Below are 18,111 nucleotides of genomic sequence, written 5' to 3' on the forward strand. Positions count from 1 at the left end.
AACCACTTTGGTTTCTCCCAACTTTGGTCTTCACCAGAATCCTCCCCAACATGCTTCTCTTTTTTGATTCCTTGATTTCCTTACAGTAGTATTCTTCTTTGACGTTCAAGGATACTCTGCTCCCCTCCACTTTTTACTTCTCTTGTACCTTTTGAATAAGGTATACCCATCCAGAGCTATATTCCAGACATAGGTTTTTCCCACAAAGTTTCATAGAAGTTCTGGTTACTTCCTTCTGCTAAGATTGACTCTCATTGATTATAGTTCTGTCCCCTGAAACAAAGAAACACATCTAATCTCTTTTCAGTGTAACAGTTCTTTAGAGACTTGAAAATAATAATGTTTCCATCAAAGTTGCTTCCACCAGTTTCTTCAACTACTCTTTCAATTATATGACTTCTTTCCCCTATACTATTCTGGTTACTGTTCTGTGGATGTGTGCTAGCAGATCTTTGTCGTTTTAAAATGTAAAACTTAGAATGGGACACAATGTTCTAGATGTTGTTTAAATACAGTGGGACTCTCACCACCCTTGTTCTGAACAGTGTGTCTCTCATTGTCTTGTTTTGGTTGCCAAATCATACTTGTTTCATGTTGAGTTTGCCCCAGATATTTTTCCCCTTGTCCATTTTCTTCTCTATCTTGTTCTAATACATTTGATGATTCTAACCAAGGTATGAACTTTACATTTCTCCCTGCGAAATTTAATTTCAATAAATTTAGCCTAATATTGTTGCTTAGTAAAATCTTTATCTCCCATATATTATCTGCTTATGTCAGGCTTATAACATCAGCATAGTAGATAAGAATGCCTTTTACAGTTTTATCCAAGTCACTGAAAAAAGCTAAAAAACAAGAGGCAAAGGCAGCATGTCTTAATGAATAGGGCACTGGATCAGGCATCAGACCCAGGTTCAAATCCCAGATCAGATGCTTTCTAGCTGTATGACCCTTCCCAAGTCTCTTAATCACTCTGTAACTCAATTTCTTATTTAAAAATTTTTTTATTTTTATTTTTTGGAAAAATTTATCTAATTAATTAATTTAGAATATTTTTCTATGGCTACAAGATTCATGTTCTCTCCCTGCTCTCCCCCAAATCCCTCTCATAGCCAATGCACAATTTCTCTGGGGTTTTACATGTTGTGACTCAATTTCTTTATCAGTAAAGTGAAGGTAAGGAAGGGGTGGCCATAGCCATGATTATCTATGACATCTATGATATATCTCTTCTAGCTCAAATTCTCTGATCCTGCTACATTTCTGGGGCATTCTTTTAGGGACCTAACATTCTATTAGAGACATTTCATAGGGACATGAACTTTTAATTGTACTCTTTGGTTCTAGTCATGCAACTAGTTTTGAGTCCATTTAATTATGCTTTTATCTAGTCCAGACCTTTCCATTTTACCATGAGAACAACATGAAACAATTTTAGATACCTTCCTGTAATTGTTTCTTTGGCATTCACCCAAATGCAATTCATCCTATCATTAAAGGAGTTGAGGTTAGTCACATCTTAATGAAGTCATGTTGACTATTTTCTTTTCTTTATACTCATAAACTTTCCATTTAATAATAGAAATATTATTAATGATATATACTTATTAAATATTCTATTAGAATAATGCTCTAGAATTTTGTCAGGAATTGAAGTACCCTGTAGTTCACCTATCATTTGCAGGTGCTACCTTATATTCTTTTTGAAAATAGGGACAATATTTGCAGGCTTCCAGTCTCATAGTTTTATCCCCCTCCATGATTATTCAGAGGTCACTGACATTAGTTTAGCAATCACCTCCTCCAGTTCTTTTCAGCACCAGTAGTATGCCAATGAGTGAACGTCACTAGAGGCTCTTATCTTCAACCTAATCTTGGGTTTAAATGCTCTGCTGACTTTTTTTGAATTGTCTTTCCAAACACCAGTCCAAACACCAGTGTTTTTTACTAGAAAAAAATAGAAACAAAATAAAAATTTCTTATACCTACCCACCCCATTCATGCCAGGCAAACAGTCCAGTCTCTTTTGTGATTTCCTTTTTGCCTCATAGCTCAATTTAAAATACCCCCCCCCAAGCCCTTTTTTGTTATTTTCAGAATTTGTCACAAGCCTAGGTTCATTCTGAGTGTTAGCACTTTTGACAACGTTCTCCTGTTTTCCTCTTATTTTGTATTCATGCTCTGTAACTTTCCATTGGGTCTATGTTGTTATTATTTAGTTGTTCTTTTGGTCATGTCTGACTCTTTGTGACTCTTTTTGGCGAGGATACTGGAGTGGTTTGCTATTTCCTTCTCCAGCTCATTTTGCAGATGAGGAAACTGAGTCAATCAGGGTTAAGAGATTTGCCCAAGGTCACAGAACTAATAAGTGTCTGAGGCTGGATTGAACTCAGGTCTTCCTGATTCCATATTTGGCTCTTTATACCCTGAACTGTCTTCCAGTTTTCCCAGCAGTTTGTATCAAATAGTGGATTTTGGTCCCCAAAGCTGGGATCTTTGGGTTTATCATAAGACTGTCTTGCTGAGGTTACTTACCCCAAGTCTATTCCACTGATCCTCCTTTCTGTCTCTTAGCCAGTACCATATTGTTTTGATGACCACTGCTTTATAATATAGTTTGAGATCTGGGACTGGAAGACCTCCTTCCTTCACTTTTTTTTCCATGATTTCCCTCGATATCCTTGATCTTTTGTTTCTCCAAATGAACTTTGTTATGGTTTTTTCTAATTCAGTAAAAAAAGTTTTTTTGGTAGTTCAATGGGTATGGCACTAAATAAGTAAATAAGTTTGGTGGGATGGTCATTTTTATTATGTTAGCTCATCCTACCCATGAGCAGTTAATGGTTTTCCAATTGTTTAGATCTAGTCTTAATTATGTGGAGAGTGTTTTGTAGTTGTGTTCATATAGTTCCTGTGTTTGTCTCGGCAGATGGATTCCTAAGTATTTTATATTGTCTAGGGTGATTTTAAATGGAATTTCTCTTTCTAATTCTTGCTGCTGAGATGTGTTGGAGATATATAGAAATGCTGATGACTTACACGGAAATATTAGTAGCAGCTCTTTTTGATTTGGTAAAAACTGGAAACCAAGGGGCTATTCATCAGTTGGGAAATGGTAGAACAAAGATGGCATATGAATGTAATAGAATAGTGTTATGTTATAAGAAATGATCAAGGGAGGCAATTTCAGAGATACCTGGGGAGACTCCTGTGAACTGTAAAGATTAAAATTTTGGGAGACTGAGGCAGGAAGAAATTAGTTTCTCTCTGCAAGGAGTATTATATTTTTATGAGGTTTATTAAAGGTTAATTAAAGAAAATACAGCATAAGAAAGCACGTGTCCAGGCCAGAGAGAGGCCTAGACACAACCTCACCTACATTATGAAAAGAGTCACACCTGCTTGCAAGCGGAAAACAGGGAAGAAAAAAGACACAAAAGTCTTTGCAATCAGGTTAAATACCCCATCTCGTTCTCGGCCCAGGTGAGGTTTTCACTGAGATTACAAAGCATTCTGGGGAAGTGGAGCAAGGGCTTCTGGGGATTGAAGTCCTGGATTCAAGTCTATTTTTTACAGAATTGATAGAGTGTAATGAGCAGAACCAGGAGAACAGTTTGAATTTAATACTCATCATTGAAGTTAGCAAATATAATTGCATGATGAAACAGGCTGCCCACCTCTTGAAAAAGAGACTCAGGGTACAAACTGAGACATTTTTTGGATATAATGTGGAAATTCGTTTTTTATGGCTGCTTATTTATTACAAGGAGTTTGTTTTTCTTTTTTATTGGGGGTGAGGGAGGAGTTAAGGAGAAAAGATAAAATTTTCATTAATTGAAAAAATAAAATAAAATTTAAAAAAAGTATACTCAAGGCACTTAAACTCACAGGGTTGTTGTGAAGATCAAATGGGAATTTCTATGAAGAGTTCTTCTGACTTTAAAAGACTATAACATGAAAAGTGTTGGTAATGATAGAAGAGCATCACCTATACACATATCCATGTTATAGGTATGTCAGCTCTAATATGGGCAGCTAGGTGGTACAGTGTGCTAGACTTTGAGTCAGGAAGACCCGAGTTAAAATCCAGCATGAGATACTTACTACCTATGTGATCCTGGGCAAGTCACTCAACTTCCTTTGCCTCCGTTTTCTCATCTCTAACATGAGGCTCATTGTAACACCTACTTTATAGAGTTATTGTGAGGATCCAATGAGGTAATTGTAACACTTAGTCTGGTACATTGTAAGTGCTAAATAAATGTTATTCTTAATTACAAAGTTACAGTTCTTTACAGATATTGATTTAATTTTTCCTTGTCACTTTGTTGTCTACTGAAAATCTTCTCAATTGCTCTTTTTCTGTCTGTCTCCTCTCTCTCTCTCTCTCTCTCTCTCTCTCTCTCTCTCTCTCTCTCTCTCTCTCTCTCTCTCTCTCCCCCTCTCTCTCTCCCTCCCTCTCTCTCTCTCTCTCTCTCTCTCTCTCTCTCTCTCTCTTTCTCACACACACACACACACACACACACACACGTTCATGTATGGCTAATGTTTGGCGCCATAATGTTGGCTTATGCTGGATAGTATTCATTTCTAGTTATCATAGTAGTAAAACCATGGGGATGTTATTGTTTTCTCAGGGAGGAATCGTATAAATTACCAGAACCTCCTTGTACTTTGCCTTGTTGGTTGTTTCAGTTACCAGTTAATCTCTCCCTCCATCTTTATTCATACCTCATTTTGGAAAAAAAAATGGGGAGCAGGGAAAGGATTTCTTTTTAAAACTCTAATCAAACTAATTAAAATCCATTTTTCATGGATGGAGGGTTGAATGTGCTCCCTGGTTTGTGATTGTGGATGGGGTATCTTTCTTAGATGTCTCTCAAAGACATCTGTCATGAAGGGATGGAGAAAAAACTGTTATGATGCTGCTTATTGTGTTTATTTCGCTCTACTGGTCTGACAGGGTATGTTTTGCTCACTCTAGTACTATCTTTCTCATGGGACCAGTGAAGCAGTTGAAGCGTATGTTTGAGACTACACGACTGATTGCAACCATCGTGATGTTGGTAAGGATTGAATTTTAGCCAGGATTCCAAATGGGGAATTTAAAATTCTGTTGCAAAGTCTGATTTAAAAAAAATAGTAATTTCTATACTACTTATTTCTTTGTCTTTGCTTTGAACTATTCCCCATCCTAGAATTGATGTTAAAGTAATTTCTTTTCATCTAGTTATAACAGTCTTCTTTTAACAAGTAGTTCATTTGTGATTTAGAAGTGCCATTTCTAGTGAGCTCCTCCAGAGGGCAATGCCTGTCAAGATTGTAGTTTCTTAACTGATGGGTTAATTAAAAGAGGAGTGTTAGCCTTCTGGGGAAGATGGGAACTTACCCAACCCAGATGCCTCCTCTTTTCCTTCAGAAATACAAAAATTCCTTCTTTTGATGTAACCTAGTTTGCCAGGATTAGCATTCCTTTTCTCCATTCTTGATTGGTACCTTCAGTCTTGTTTTCATCTTCTCACCTTCTCTCCCTGCTGCCATGTTCATTCTATCCTCTCTGCACCTTTGCAGATGCTGTTACCTCTACCTTTGGTGTCTTCTTCTCATCTCTCTGGCTATTCCTTCATTCCAGGCCCAGCGCAAGTACAACTTCTACTCTGAAGCCTCCCTAGACTATTCCATTCTACCTAGAATTGAGGGATTTATAGAGGGAAGGGAACTTAGATCATCTAGCCCAACTGCTTTACATTGTTCCTTCCTTTGAACTCACAGCATCCTTCCTGTGGGTGCTATATAGCTCTGGGCCTCAGTTTCCTTCAAAATAAAAATGGGGGGGTGTGATTAGATGACCTCTGAAATCCTTTTTTTCTCTCAGTCTATTTCATTTCAGCCTATTCTACTATGAGCTCAGATTTGGTTGTACATTTTATTTTCATGTTATCTATAACAAAGAATACAATTATAGCTGCTGCTGCCATATTTTCTGAATCATCTAACAGTGGAAGACATGTACTGTGGAATAAGACATTTGTCATTTGCTTAAGATCCCAGGAGGGAGGGACATGAATGGAAGAATTCATAAGTATCAGGTCTTATCAGTCATTCTTTGTCTGACCTGGACAAATCTCATTTGAAGATGACTTTCAGGGACCTATGGAAACCGCATGATGGCAGATTGATCCCTTTATCTCTTTAAGGTGTGATGAGTTTGATGTCAACATGTATTTCCTCAAGGCTTGGTAACTCAAGAATTTTTTTTTTTAAGCTAAAAGAATTTTGCATATAAATGTGTTTTTTGGAAGAGGATTATGTTTGTTTGTGGGACAGTGTTTCTTAGCCCTTTGTCAGAGCAGCAGATTAGAGGTGGGCTAGAGGGACAGAGAGGCCATTTTTCCTTTTATAACTGATGAGGCTCTTTGTTAGGCAGTTTGACTCCTAATTCATCTGTCATGTGTATATATTCAGTTATTTAAAATAAGGTTTTGGGCACTGTGTGGTAAGGAATCATACTTTTTATGTGCTTGTCAGGAATGATGGATATAGTTTAGAAACCTTTTTGGTTAGAGGAAAAGATTGTTCAGAGTAAGGCAAACTTTTAGCTATCTCTCTTTTTTTGGACAGGAGACATTTATTTTGCCAAAGTCTATCTTATATAAAATCTAAACTTGCTTTTCTGTATCTTAATAATTTTAATGAATATCTCCATTTTCTCCTCTAGTTGTGTCTTATCCTCACTCTGTGTTCTGCTTTCTGGGTGAGTATGATTTTCTTTCCTTCCAAGTCTCTCTGGCTTATGCTAGTTGCAAACCTATTAAAAAGAAAAACCTCAAACGTAATTACTTTCTTCTTTTTTTTCAGTGGCACAACAAGGGACTTGCTCTCATTTTCTGCATTTTGCAATCTTTGGCTTTGACGTGGTAAGTAATATTATTCATTAATTCAAACAATGATGATGTATCAGGTGTCTATTCTGTGCAAAGTCCTGGGGTGGGTGTTAGGGGAGAGATGAAGATAGTAATTTAAAAAGAATATTTCTGTCTTATCTCCACCCAAGTTCTGGCATTTCTGGGTTAATGTAGCTTAAGGAGATAAAAGTCAAAAGTCAATACCTGTCAAGTAGGAGGATTAGGAAGGATGGGTGGGGAGTGGGGTATGAAAAGCAATGAGCATCTGGCTTAATTATGTCCAACTGAGTTTGTACAGCAAGGGTATCTTTCATCACCTTCATTTGGAATTACAGCCTTTTTAAAGTATCTGATTTCTGTCTCTTCGCTTTTCCTCACGTTGTGGGCAACTCTTAACCCTTCCATGGGTTTTCATCATTTTGTGAGACTATATGATGTGTATATATGGAAGAGTTTTGCAAATGGACCTGTACCTAAATCAGGATTGCCTTTGGCTATCATATTTTTTTACTTAGTAATGAGATTGAATGTTTGCCTCTGTAGGAAGTTTTTGATTGCCACATTGTGATGGCTTTCTCCTTCTCCTCTTCTTCCTTCCTTCCTTCCTTCCTTCCTTCCTTCCTTCCTTCCTTCCTTCCTTCCTTCCTTCCTTCCTTCCTTCCTTCCTTCCTTCCTTCCTTCCTTCCTTCCTTCCTTCCTTCCTTCCTTCCTTCCTTCCTTCCTTCCTTCCTTCCTTCCTTCCTCCCTTCCTCCCTTCCTCCCTTCCTCCCTTCCTCCCTTCCTCCCTTCCTCCCTTCCTCCCTTCCTCCCTTCCTCCCTTCCTCCCTTCCTCCCTTCCTTCCTTCCTTCCTTCCTTCCTTCCTTCCTTCCTTCCTTCCTTCCTTCCTTCCTTCCTTCCTTCCTTCCTTCCTTCCTTCCTTCCTTCCTCCCTTCCTCCCTTCCTCCCTTCCTCCCTTCCTCCCTTCCTCCCTTCCTCCCTTCCTTCCTCCCTTCCTCCCTTCCTTCCTCCCTTCCTCCCTTCCTCCCTTCCTTCCCTCCTTCCCTCCTTCCCTCCTTCCTTGCTCCCTCCCTCCCTCCCTCCCTTCCTTTCTTCCTCCCTCTCTCCCTCCCTCCCTCCCTCCCTCCCTCCCTCCCTCCCTCCCTCCCTCCCTCCCTCCCTCCCTCCCTCCCTCCCTTCCTTCCTTCCTTCCTTCCTTCCTTCCTTCCTTCCTTCCTTCCTTCCTTCCTTCCTTCCTTCCTTCCTTCCTTCCTTCCTTCCTTCCTTCCTTCCTTCCTTCCATCTTTTATCCCTTCCTCCCTCTCTCTTTCCCTCTCTTCCTTCCTCCCCCCACCCCAGCCTTACCTTCTGTCTTAGAATCAATACTAAACATCGATTCTAAGGCAGAGGAGTGGTAAGGGCTGGCACTTGGGGAACTTGCCCAGGGTCACACGGTTAGGAAGTAAAATTTGAGATCAAATTTAAACCCAGGACCTCCTATCTTCAGGCCTGACTCTATCCATTTAGTTTCCCTTTAACATTTCTTAATTTTGAATCCATGCATTCTCTTTCTGTGTGTGTGTGTGTATGATATATATTATACAACATATATAATGTGATGGATATAATATATGTATACATATGTGTATATATACCTGCATGTATATTTGTAAAACAGCATATTACATCCATATTATACATATCAATATTAGGCATATATCTTACACATTATCTACATCTATGCATTTACATATACATAATATCATGGAGAGACAATGAGAATGTATATATGTGTGTGATCAAAATTCAGAAACATAGGAGACCAAAGGTTCTGGGTTGTTCAGAAGCTTCCAGATTTGATGAGCACCAATAATCACACAAAATAAAATTGAATCTATTTTTGTGTGTGAATATACACATACTCATACATATGAAGTGGGGAAGATTTTAAAACTGGGGATAGTTTGAGACTCATATTTTTTTCTTTTAGTCTTCTATGTTTTTTTCATCGATTAGAAATTTGTTGCTTTTAGTTGAGATCATTTATGTAGAGTACTGTGCTGATGAGGTTAAAGTCATAGAATTTTCTCTCCACACAACCTATTCTTTGTTCTATTCTGTGGTCACACATGATCCTCCTGACCCAGGCCAGTGATTTGCAAATGTGCCATTGGCACAAGGACAATGATGTAAGGGAGTGTGGGTTACACCAGTGGAAAGGTCAGTACTTTGGATGTGATTTGAATATTTTCTTTCTCTCCAGGTACAGTATTTCCTACATACCATTTGCAAGGTAAGCAAGGTCCAAAATACTTTATTTTATAGCAATGCATTTAATATAAACATAGTCTACTAAAAAATATCTCACAAGTGAATTTTCTTAAAGCAGATAGACCATTATTATCATTGAGGATTTGATGGAAGCATTATAATACACCGTTTCTCTTTTTTTCATTCAATCAGTAATGGAAAACCATTTCCTAAAATTCCTTGTAATTGGAAAAAGCATCGGATTATTTATTGGGAGATGTATTCTAGCCACACATTTCTTACATTAAGTAGTTTTATGATCTTGGGCCAATTATCTTACTTCTCAGGCCCCACTTACCTTCCAACTCTAAAATTTTGATTCTGAAGCAACATCAATAATATTTATGTTGTTGAACATCTCAATTTTGGTACCTTTGGTTCTTTATTCTCTCTTTTTAACCTTAAACCTATAATCACCAAGCCTTTTCCAAAACTACTATTGTTCACATAAGTACTATTCCTAGATAGGGATAAAATGAGAGGTTCTGTATATGTTAGAAGGACATTTTTGTCAGAGACTGCCCTACATGTTGCCCACCCCTCTACCACTGTCTTTTAGCCTCTGCTAGTAGAACAAGGTCTACGTTATAATAATTAAGAGCACTGAGTGGCTCCACTTGGAACCATTAGTTTGAAATAAGCCCTAATCAGTGATGTTGATGACCACAGTGATAATCTTTAACATAGGGTAGCCAACCTTCATTCCTTGGGCAGGGAGCACCAAATTAACACTTGTGTTGGGAACTTAGGAAAGCTGGAAAATTACATGAAAGAAAAAGCTTTATTTATTACAAGCGATCAACCTCTGTATCTAAAAATAAGCAGATGCCCACTAGACTTGGGTTTCCAATTTGATGGTAATTAGCCTGGGAAAACTTTTTTTATCTTTGCATAATTCTTTGAGTAGTTGAATTTACTCTGGATTAGCATTTATCAATATGCTATCTGAGTTGGATATATTCATATTCTACTTCCTCTCACCATGGTATAGATTTTATTTATTTATTTATTTTAATGGTCTAGGTTTTAAATGGCATGTCAATGGTAGGCATGAAGATGGCAGATTTAAAAATAAAAAGAATCTCTTAATTTCATAAATTATCTGTGACTTGATATACTCTCTATACATGGAGGACTTTCAAATAAAGAGCTTTGATTAAATGAACTCTGAGCCCCTTTCCAGCACTAAGCCCTAAGCTATTGAATGGAAAGCCTTTTCAGCTGTAAATGTCATCCCTTCTCCCTCCTATTGCTTCCAACATTTTTAATAGAAGTATGGGCTGGGGCCCCATCAAAAGTCTAGAGATCAGGGAATTAGGAGCCTTTGTGCTGCAATGGGTACAGAGATTATCACAGCTGTGTTAAGTATGAAGCTGTGTTTAGTGTCTCTAGAGATCCCCTTTGAGCTGATGACCAAGATGAGTCTGAAGAGGGACCTGTTATCTGTCCCTTGAGAAGGCTCTGCCAGCAGCATGGGGTGAAGAAAGTCCACGAGGACTGTTTTACTTAGGATTGTGGTAGCTTCTGTAGTGACTCCTTTAAAGTACAAGCCACATCGTATGCAACTCCTTGATTTTCCTCAGTCTGTACTTTTACAGCCATTTTTGCGTTTCTTGAAGGGTATATAGTATGAGAAATCAAAGCTTCATTTCTGTGTCTGTGTCCTTACTATTTGTACTTTCTTTGTAGGGATGCTGTGAAGAAATGTTTTACTGCGTGCCTGTCCTAATAGGCAAAAAGGCACTTTTGAAAAATCTTGGCAAGTACAAAAGACTGATTTCTGACATGATTTGTAAATATTTTCCTAATTCTGTCTTTACAGACTTGTGCCTTTTCATTTTGTTTTTTTTTTTGCACCTTGTAACAGGATGTTGCTTGTTAAAAAAAAAATGGATGGTTGTTTTTGTTAAGCAATGAGATGTTCTCAAACCAAAGTGTCCCTTGCTCTGTGTCAGTTTTTGTGTACTTCGAGTTTCAAGAGTAGAATGTCACTGTTCTCTTTCCCTCTCTTGCTCTTCCCCACCATTTTGAAATTTCACTGCATTATTGTTTCTGATGAAGAAAAACAAACTTAACCCAGCTGTGCCTGAGGCTTAGGAGCCCATAATTCCTCAAATGGGTGACAAATGGCCTCATCCTTGGAGGGAAATATTTCTTCTTTATAAGTAGTGTGCCTCTGGGACTTTGGACTTGCCCAGATCTAGGTTACCCTCTTTGGGCAGTGGAGACTATCACTACTGCTTAGAGTGCAGTATGGACCTACATTAGCCATTCTGCAGGAAAGGCAAATGAACAGGAGCCTGCCAAATGAATAAAGTGGGAGAAAAATCTTACGTTGATCCTTAAGAGATTAAAATTCTCAAGAGGTCCATTTGGATCTAAAGTCACCAAAGGATTCAAGAAAAAAAAATAGTCACATGATTTCTATGTAGAAATCCCACTGCCATACCTCTTGAGAATTTAGTTAAAAAACTCAGTAGGATTCTCTCTGCTACAAAAAAAAAGAAAAGAAAAGTATCTTCTCTATGATCAGCTTTGTTCTACTACTCTTTTTTTGGACTATATCACCTTCTGTTTTATTGTGTTGAGTAGGGGGAAGGTGACTTCTGTAGTTGGAGAAGCATTATGTAATGGAGAGAGTTGGGCTTGGGATCAGGATGACTTGGTTTCAGATCTTGCCTCAGAAACAGTAGCTGGGCCTCAGTTTCCTTCTTTGTAAAATAATGGGGTTAGATTAGATAATCTCTAAACTCCCCTTCATAGTTTTCCTTTGCCTTTGGAAGTAGTTCTCCCGAATCTGTTGTTTGTCATTGAACTAATTTAAATGAACCACTACATGACTTGGAATTTATTGCCTTTTAGATCTAATCTGTGTCCCTCGAGATTCCAGAATCTTACCTTTCTCTTTTCCAAGGGGAATCCATAGTCCTTGGGGGCAGTTAGATGGTGCAGTGGGTAGAGCATCAGGCCTGGAGTCAGGAATTTATCTAATCTGGCTTCAGATACTAGGGTGACCCTAGGAAAGTCACTTAACCCTGTTTGCCTCAGTTTCCTCATCTGTCAAAGGAGCTGGAGAAGGAAATGGCAAAATATTCCATTATCTCTTCCAAGAAAATTCCAAATGGGTTCTCAAAGAATTCATACTGAAATGACCAAATAACTACAGCAACAACAAAATCTATAGTCTCCTGAAGTCAGAAACTAATAGTGCTAGTCTAATGAAGTAGATGGAATTGATTCACTTTTTTCCTGCCTATCAGTTAAATGGAGGGCAGACTAGGTTAGCTATTTTTAAAAATCTGTAATCCATCAGAGACCCTAGATCTGTATTTTTTTTTTTACCCTCAGGTTGAATCTATGATTTCTGATTTGCAGAGCTGATGGAACAATATCATATTTATTTGGGACCATAGAACTTTGAAGTTAGAAGGGACCTTTGTTTTTATATTTATCTCACAAATCCATTTCTGTTTTTCTGGCCTATTAGTCACAAACCTTTGCTGATTTATTTTCTTTGGATAGAGGATGTGATATAAAAGCAACATAGTTACTAGGATCACTAGAATCTCAGAGCTTCTCGGGTTTTCAGAAATTATCTCATCTAACACACAGTGCAACAAGAAAACCTTTGACAACATCCCTGACAAATGGTTATCCAGTCTTTATTTGAAGACTTAGTTTTTAGGGGAACTTGCTCTTTTCTGAGGCAGTTCATTCTGCTTTTGCACTATTTCTAAGGTTTAGGAATTTTTTTTCTTACATCAAGTAATGAGTAAGAAACATGCTACTTTAGAAGAGTTCTAAAAGTATTAAAACTTTTACTATTTCATATAGGGAATCTGCTTCCCTTTAAATCCCATTCCCTGGTTCTAGGATTTGGAAAAAGTTCAAAAACAGTTGTAATTACTCCTTCCCATGGTAGGTGTTCAAATATTGGAAGCCTAAAGTTCTGCTTCTCCCCTTTTCTACTTTCTGCCCACAAAGAAATATTTTCTTTTCAAAGCTAAACATCCCCGGATCTTCTCATCAATCCTTAGAGATGTTGATTTTTGTTCCTTTGCCATCTGTGTGACTCTACTCTGAACTGGTTCAGTCTTGACGATAACCTTTTCAAAACGTCCTGTCCAGATATGAACACACTACTTATAATCTGATCAAGGCAGAAGAAGGCAGAGCTATAGCCTCTCCTGCTGTGGATACAACTTCTGTGAATGTGGTTCAAGATCTCCCTGACTTTTTTAGCTTCTCCATGACACTCTGAACTTGGAACTTATAATTCAATAAAACTCCTCAGTCCTTTTTCTCACGAGCTTCTGTCCAGCCTTCACTTCTCTAATCCTCTACTTGTGATGCTGATTTTTTTTTAACCCAAATGTAGCACTTGATAATTATCTATTATAGAATAAACATGTCTTTCTTTCTTTGATTATCTGGCACCTGCTCATTGCATTGCTATTATCCCCAACCCAAGTCTTCATAAAGCATTCTTGGACTGAAACCTGCCAAAAGCTGAGTGATTGGATTCAGGTTTGGAATTCCCTCCACCCCTGCACCCATTTCCCTGATCAGTGTGGGAAGAGTAGGTGAAATATGAATGTCCCAAGAAAAACCTACTTATAAAGTACAGAATAAATTGATTCAACTTTCAAAAATATAATTTACATTAAACTTTAAAGGAATTAATAACTGTGTATTGGGCCACATAATAACTTGCCCAGGATCATCTAGCTAGGAAGTATTTGAGGCCAGTGATTAGGGTGCTAATCACTAGTTAGTATCCTACGGCCACAGAGCTTGCCTGGGAGCTTTTGTCTCTTTTCCTATCAATTGCTGTGTACTCAAGGAATGAACAAACTCATTTTATTATCTGCATGGGTTCAAAGAGGCTTTGGAAAGGGAATCTGATGTTGCAGAGAGTCATATAATAATATAGTACACCGACACATAAGACAGAGATGTGCACACACACATATACTTTGGGTTATCCAAATCACTGCCTTCTCTACAATAAACTTATTAAGCACTTATTATATATCAAACCCAGTGCTAAGAAATGAGGTCACTGAGAATGAACCATACTTCAAGAAAAATCTGTTTTCTGCCTCTTGTTGTTATTTGTCATTTATTATCATGAAAAAAAAAAAACCAAAAACAACCCTATGGGCAGTCAGGAACCACAATGAAATGCAAACTTCTGGGAGACTCTTAGCAGTCTGGCCTCTACCTACATTTCCATCCTTATTTAACCTCATTCTTTTCTCTGTTCTCTATGTTTCAACTAACCTGGACAACAGGCTGATTCTCTACTTAACATAGGATCATAGATTAACAGCTGGATGGGACCTTAGAGGTCACTGGGTCCAATCTCATCATCCAACAGATGATGACACTGTAGCCTGGGGAGGTTCCCCAAGTGCTACCTGAACCCAGGTCTTCTTGACTCCAAGTCTAGCGCCATATTCTTTATGCCACTGTCATAATTTTCTCTGCATTTTTAATGGACCATCTTTCATGGCTGGGTTGTATTTCCTTTCAGAAATCTTCCTACGTTCATTCCCTCTCTCCATAACTTTTCAGATTTCCCTAGAATATCTAGTCAGAGTCTCTTCTCTGCCTTCATCAAATTCTATACTTCTTGTATTTTATTTATACGAATATGTACTATTTTCCTTGTATCCTCCTCTAGTGGACAGTAAACTCTTTGAAGGCAGGGGATATGCAATTTTTTTTATCTTTTCATTCTCCCTCATATAGGGTAGACACATAATAAGTGATCATGAAAGTGAATTGAAGAAAAGATGTTGGCACTTCACGGCATAAATGATGAATATTGGCAACCCTTCCACTGTGAAATCCAACATATGTGGTTACATACCAGGCTTTAGTTGCCTTTTTAATGGGGCAACTTCTAGGTTAGCATGGTGTTCCCTGTCTAGGGCATGTATGGTTTTTGGACTAACTTAATTTTCTTGTATTGAAAAAACACATTCATGTTTTAGGTGTGTAAAGTTTGTTCTCTGGATTTTGGTTACAGTGCCTGATTTTACAATTCAAGGTTTTTACATGTTTTAAAGAAGTACAGGAGTTTGTCCAGAGCCCTTTAAAAATAAATGATGATTCAAAATTCCAAATAAAGTTGAATGCAGATGTAGGTCTTTGCAGCTTTTAATGGCTTGCAAGAATTAAACATTTGCAAAAATACTTTAAATAAATTTTTTTTTAATTTCCAAGGAATTCAAGGGAGAATGGCAAACATGTAGCACTTTATTCTTCCTTTCCACTGAGAAGATCCTGTTCCTGAATGAATCATATACTTTAAAATGGGCAGCTACATAATTTCCTTCTGGGTTATTATCGTTTTTTATTTATTGCCACTGCTGTCCAAAAATTCAATAGATAGTCTCAAAAAAAGGGTCAGCTCCCTTGGAGTATTCAAGAACAATAGACTGACAGGGATGTTAAAGAATTTTTCCATGGGACAAGAGGCTGGAATAGGTGATATTTGGGGTCTCCTGAAGCACTTTTTCAATGAGATATCCAGGCCTCATTTCATAGTTTATGGTTTAATAAAATTAAAATGGTTGATTCCAATCCTATATATTTGTTCCAAGAGTAATCATTTATGGTAATGAGAGCCATTGTGGGACATAGTGGATTGAGAGTTGGCCTTGGAGTTAGTAAGACTAGAATTCAATTCTTACCTGCCACATTGAGTGACTGCCACCATGTGCAAAAAATGGCTTAGCTTTTTCTCTGCGTCCCAGATGACTAAGATCTGAAGTTTGGAGAAGTTGCTCATCTGCTTTGATGGAGGAACTTTTCACATTGGGAAATACTGATGATATATATTGATGAAATCACTTGTCCTCATTCCTTTTTCTTTACCTATCAAAAACAAATGACAAAAACACCTTTTCCCTCCAAAAAACCCCTCTAAACCCACCGAAGTCAAACCCCCCTAGAACCCCAATCCCACAAACAACCATTTCTAAAAGGACATTTAGTTACATCTAGCTGTTTTCATGCAGAGACAGCTCACACCATCTGGTTATCACATGCCGTGTGCTTATGTGTCTTTCAAACTGAAAATTAGGACATATGATCCTACAGCTGATAATCCTTTTACAAGACCTCATTTAAACCCTTAAAAAAATTGAAAACCAATTCCATCCTGGAAAATCTATGGTGCAACGTTGCACTTCAAGGGCACATACAAGATATCTTTTTTCTTTTTTTTTTCCTTTTTTGCTGAGGGCTCTCCAAGGCAGTAGAACCAAGTTAGACCATCATAGTGAAATAAAGTTATAAATAAGTATATTTCCTAACTTAAATTGTATTTTCTAACTGGAAATGTTGGGGACATCTCCTAAGAGACTTAGAGGTCTAAACATGCTGGTTTCTGGAAGTGAGTTATGTTTGAAACAAGGATTTTGAAGTGGGGAAGAAGAGTTTTTTTTTTTTTTCGATTAAATTTGCAAACTTGAATTTTAATTTTATTTATTTTTAATTTTATTTTTATTATCATGCAAAACATACTTCCCAATTTGAACACACTCATACAAAACCAGTTCCATCCTGGAAAATCTATGGTGCACTTCAAGGGCACAAGACCAAAATATACAAAACCAAAACCCTAAATACACTGATGTGAAAGATAGTAAGCTTTGATCTACATCCATCCGACTCCAACAGTTCTTCCTCTGGAAGTGGATAGCATTGAATTTTTATTTTAAAGCAAAAAAATAAATGATGGAAAAAATATCCAGTTAATCAGACATTGAGGTGTGGACTTAAGTTGTATATAAAAGACAAACCTAGGCTAAGACTTCTTTAGGCAAAGTTAAGAGTTAATATATTTTGTTCTAGGTACAAACAGACCTTGTATCTGCCTGATTTCTTAAACTAATAGTTTGTTCTGGACCTTGTGGCTTTTCTGCTTTTATAAGTGCCATGTCTTATGTTTTCTATTGTCTTTCTTGAACATTGTGTGTTTGCCCAGTAGGTTGAGCTATCCACTGGACCCAACCCTAACTGCTTTCTCCCTGCCCAAGTGTCCAGATGAGATTATGAGTTTAGGTTGAGAAAGCCCCTGGTGATAGCCACAGGGTAGGGTGTGGCTGACTAAGAACTTGGGACACTGTCTCTGTTATACTGTGATTGGCTTTTTAATCAATTGGTTAAAAAATGAATGATTTTTTCTAATTATGTGAAAACTCATTAACAAGGTTTTATGCTGCTCTTTGTTCAATGGAATTTTTTATAACCAAAAATATATTTTTCTGTGAACTATTTATCCTACCTTGATAATCTGTTTGGGGGGAAAAATCAACAAACAAGTATTGCTTCTCTTTTCTAGCTTATTATCAAAAGACCTTTTGGCATCACTGAACTGTTCCCTCCCAACATGATGTATTCATGTGGCCCTTTTTACTTGTTTTCCAATAAAGATTAGCATAATATTCTACATAAAAACCAGTGTTGTCTCTAGTTTAATTTCTGCTTTTGTCATCTTGGAATCCCATTATTCTATGATCAAGCTACAAGATGGAAGTAGCCCTTGGTTTGATGTGAAGATGCCCTAGGTTCAAATACCATTATCCACAGAGCCTCCTTGGTCTCAGTTTCTTGATTTATAAAGTTAAGGGATTGGGGGGAAGATAGGCGACTCAGTAGATACAGAGTCAGGTCTAGAGATAGGGTCCTAGGTTCAAATCTAGATTTAGACACTTCCTAGCTGGGCGATCCTGAGCAAGTTACTTAACCCTCATTGTCTAGCCTTTACTGCTCTACTGTCTTGGAACCAATATACAGTACTGATTCTAAAATGGAAGGTAAGGGTTTAAAGAAAAATGAAGAGATTGGACTGGTTGGCTTCTGCTGTCCCTTCCACCTTCTTAGAAGAATGATCCTATGATATCA

General features: G+C 37.7%; 1 protein-coding gene across 2 annotated transcripts in view; it reads left to right on the forward strand.

Moving 5' to 3' along the window:
* The window catches only part of SFT2D2 (SFT2 domain containing 2), a 33,932-nt gene extending 16,268 nt beyond the window's left edge, over positions 1 to 17,664 (forward strand). The window contains exons 4-9 of one of the 2 annotated variants that reach the window (XM_007480730.3): positions 4,985 to 5,066; positions 5,572 to 5,643; positions 6,719 to 6,754; positions 6,859 to 6,917; positions 9,146 to 9,175; positions 10,882 to 17,664. In XM_007480730.3, coding sequence (XP_007480792.1) covers positions 4,985 to 5,066; positions 5,572 to 5,643; positions 6,719 to 6,754; positions 6,859 to 6,917; positions 9,146 to 9,175; positions 10,882 to 10,921 — 319 coding nt within the window. In that variant the 3' untranslated portion in view covers positions 10,922 to 17,664. The remainder of the gene's footprint in view (positions 1 to 4,984; positions 5,067 to 5,571; positions 5,644 to 6,718; positions 6,755 to 6,858; positions 6,918 to 9,145; positions 9,176 to 10,881) is intronic. The other variant, XM_001364380.4, reaches the window with a different exon arrangement.
* Positions 17,665 to 18,111: the final 447 nt, after the last annotated feature.

This window comes from Monodelphis domestica, chromosome 2 (assembly GCF_027887165.1).
Source record: "Monodelphis domestica isolate mMonDom1 chromosome 2, mMonDom1.pri, whole genome shotgun sequence".
Classification (NCBI taxonomy): Eukaryota; Metazoa; Chordata; class Mammalia; order Didelphimorphia; family Didelphidae; genus Monodelphis; species Monodelphis domestica.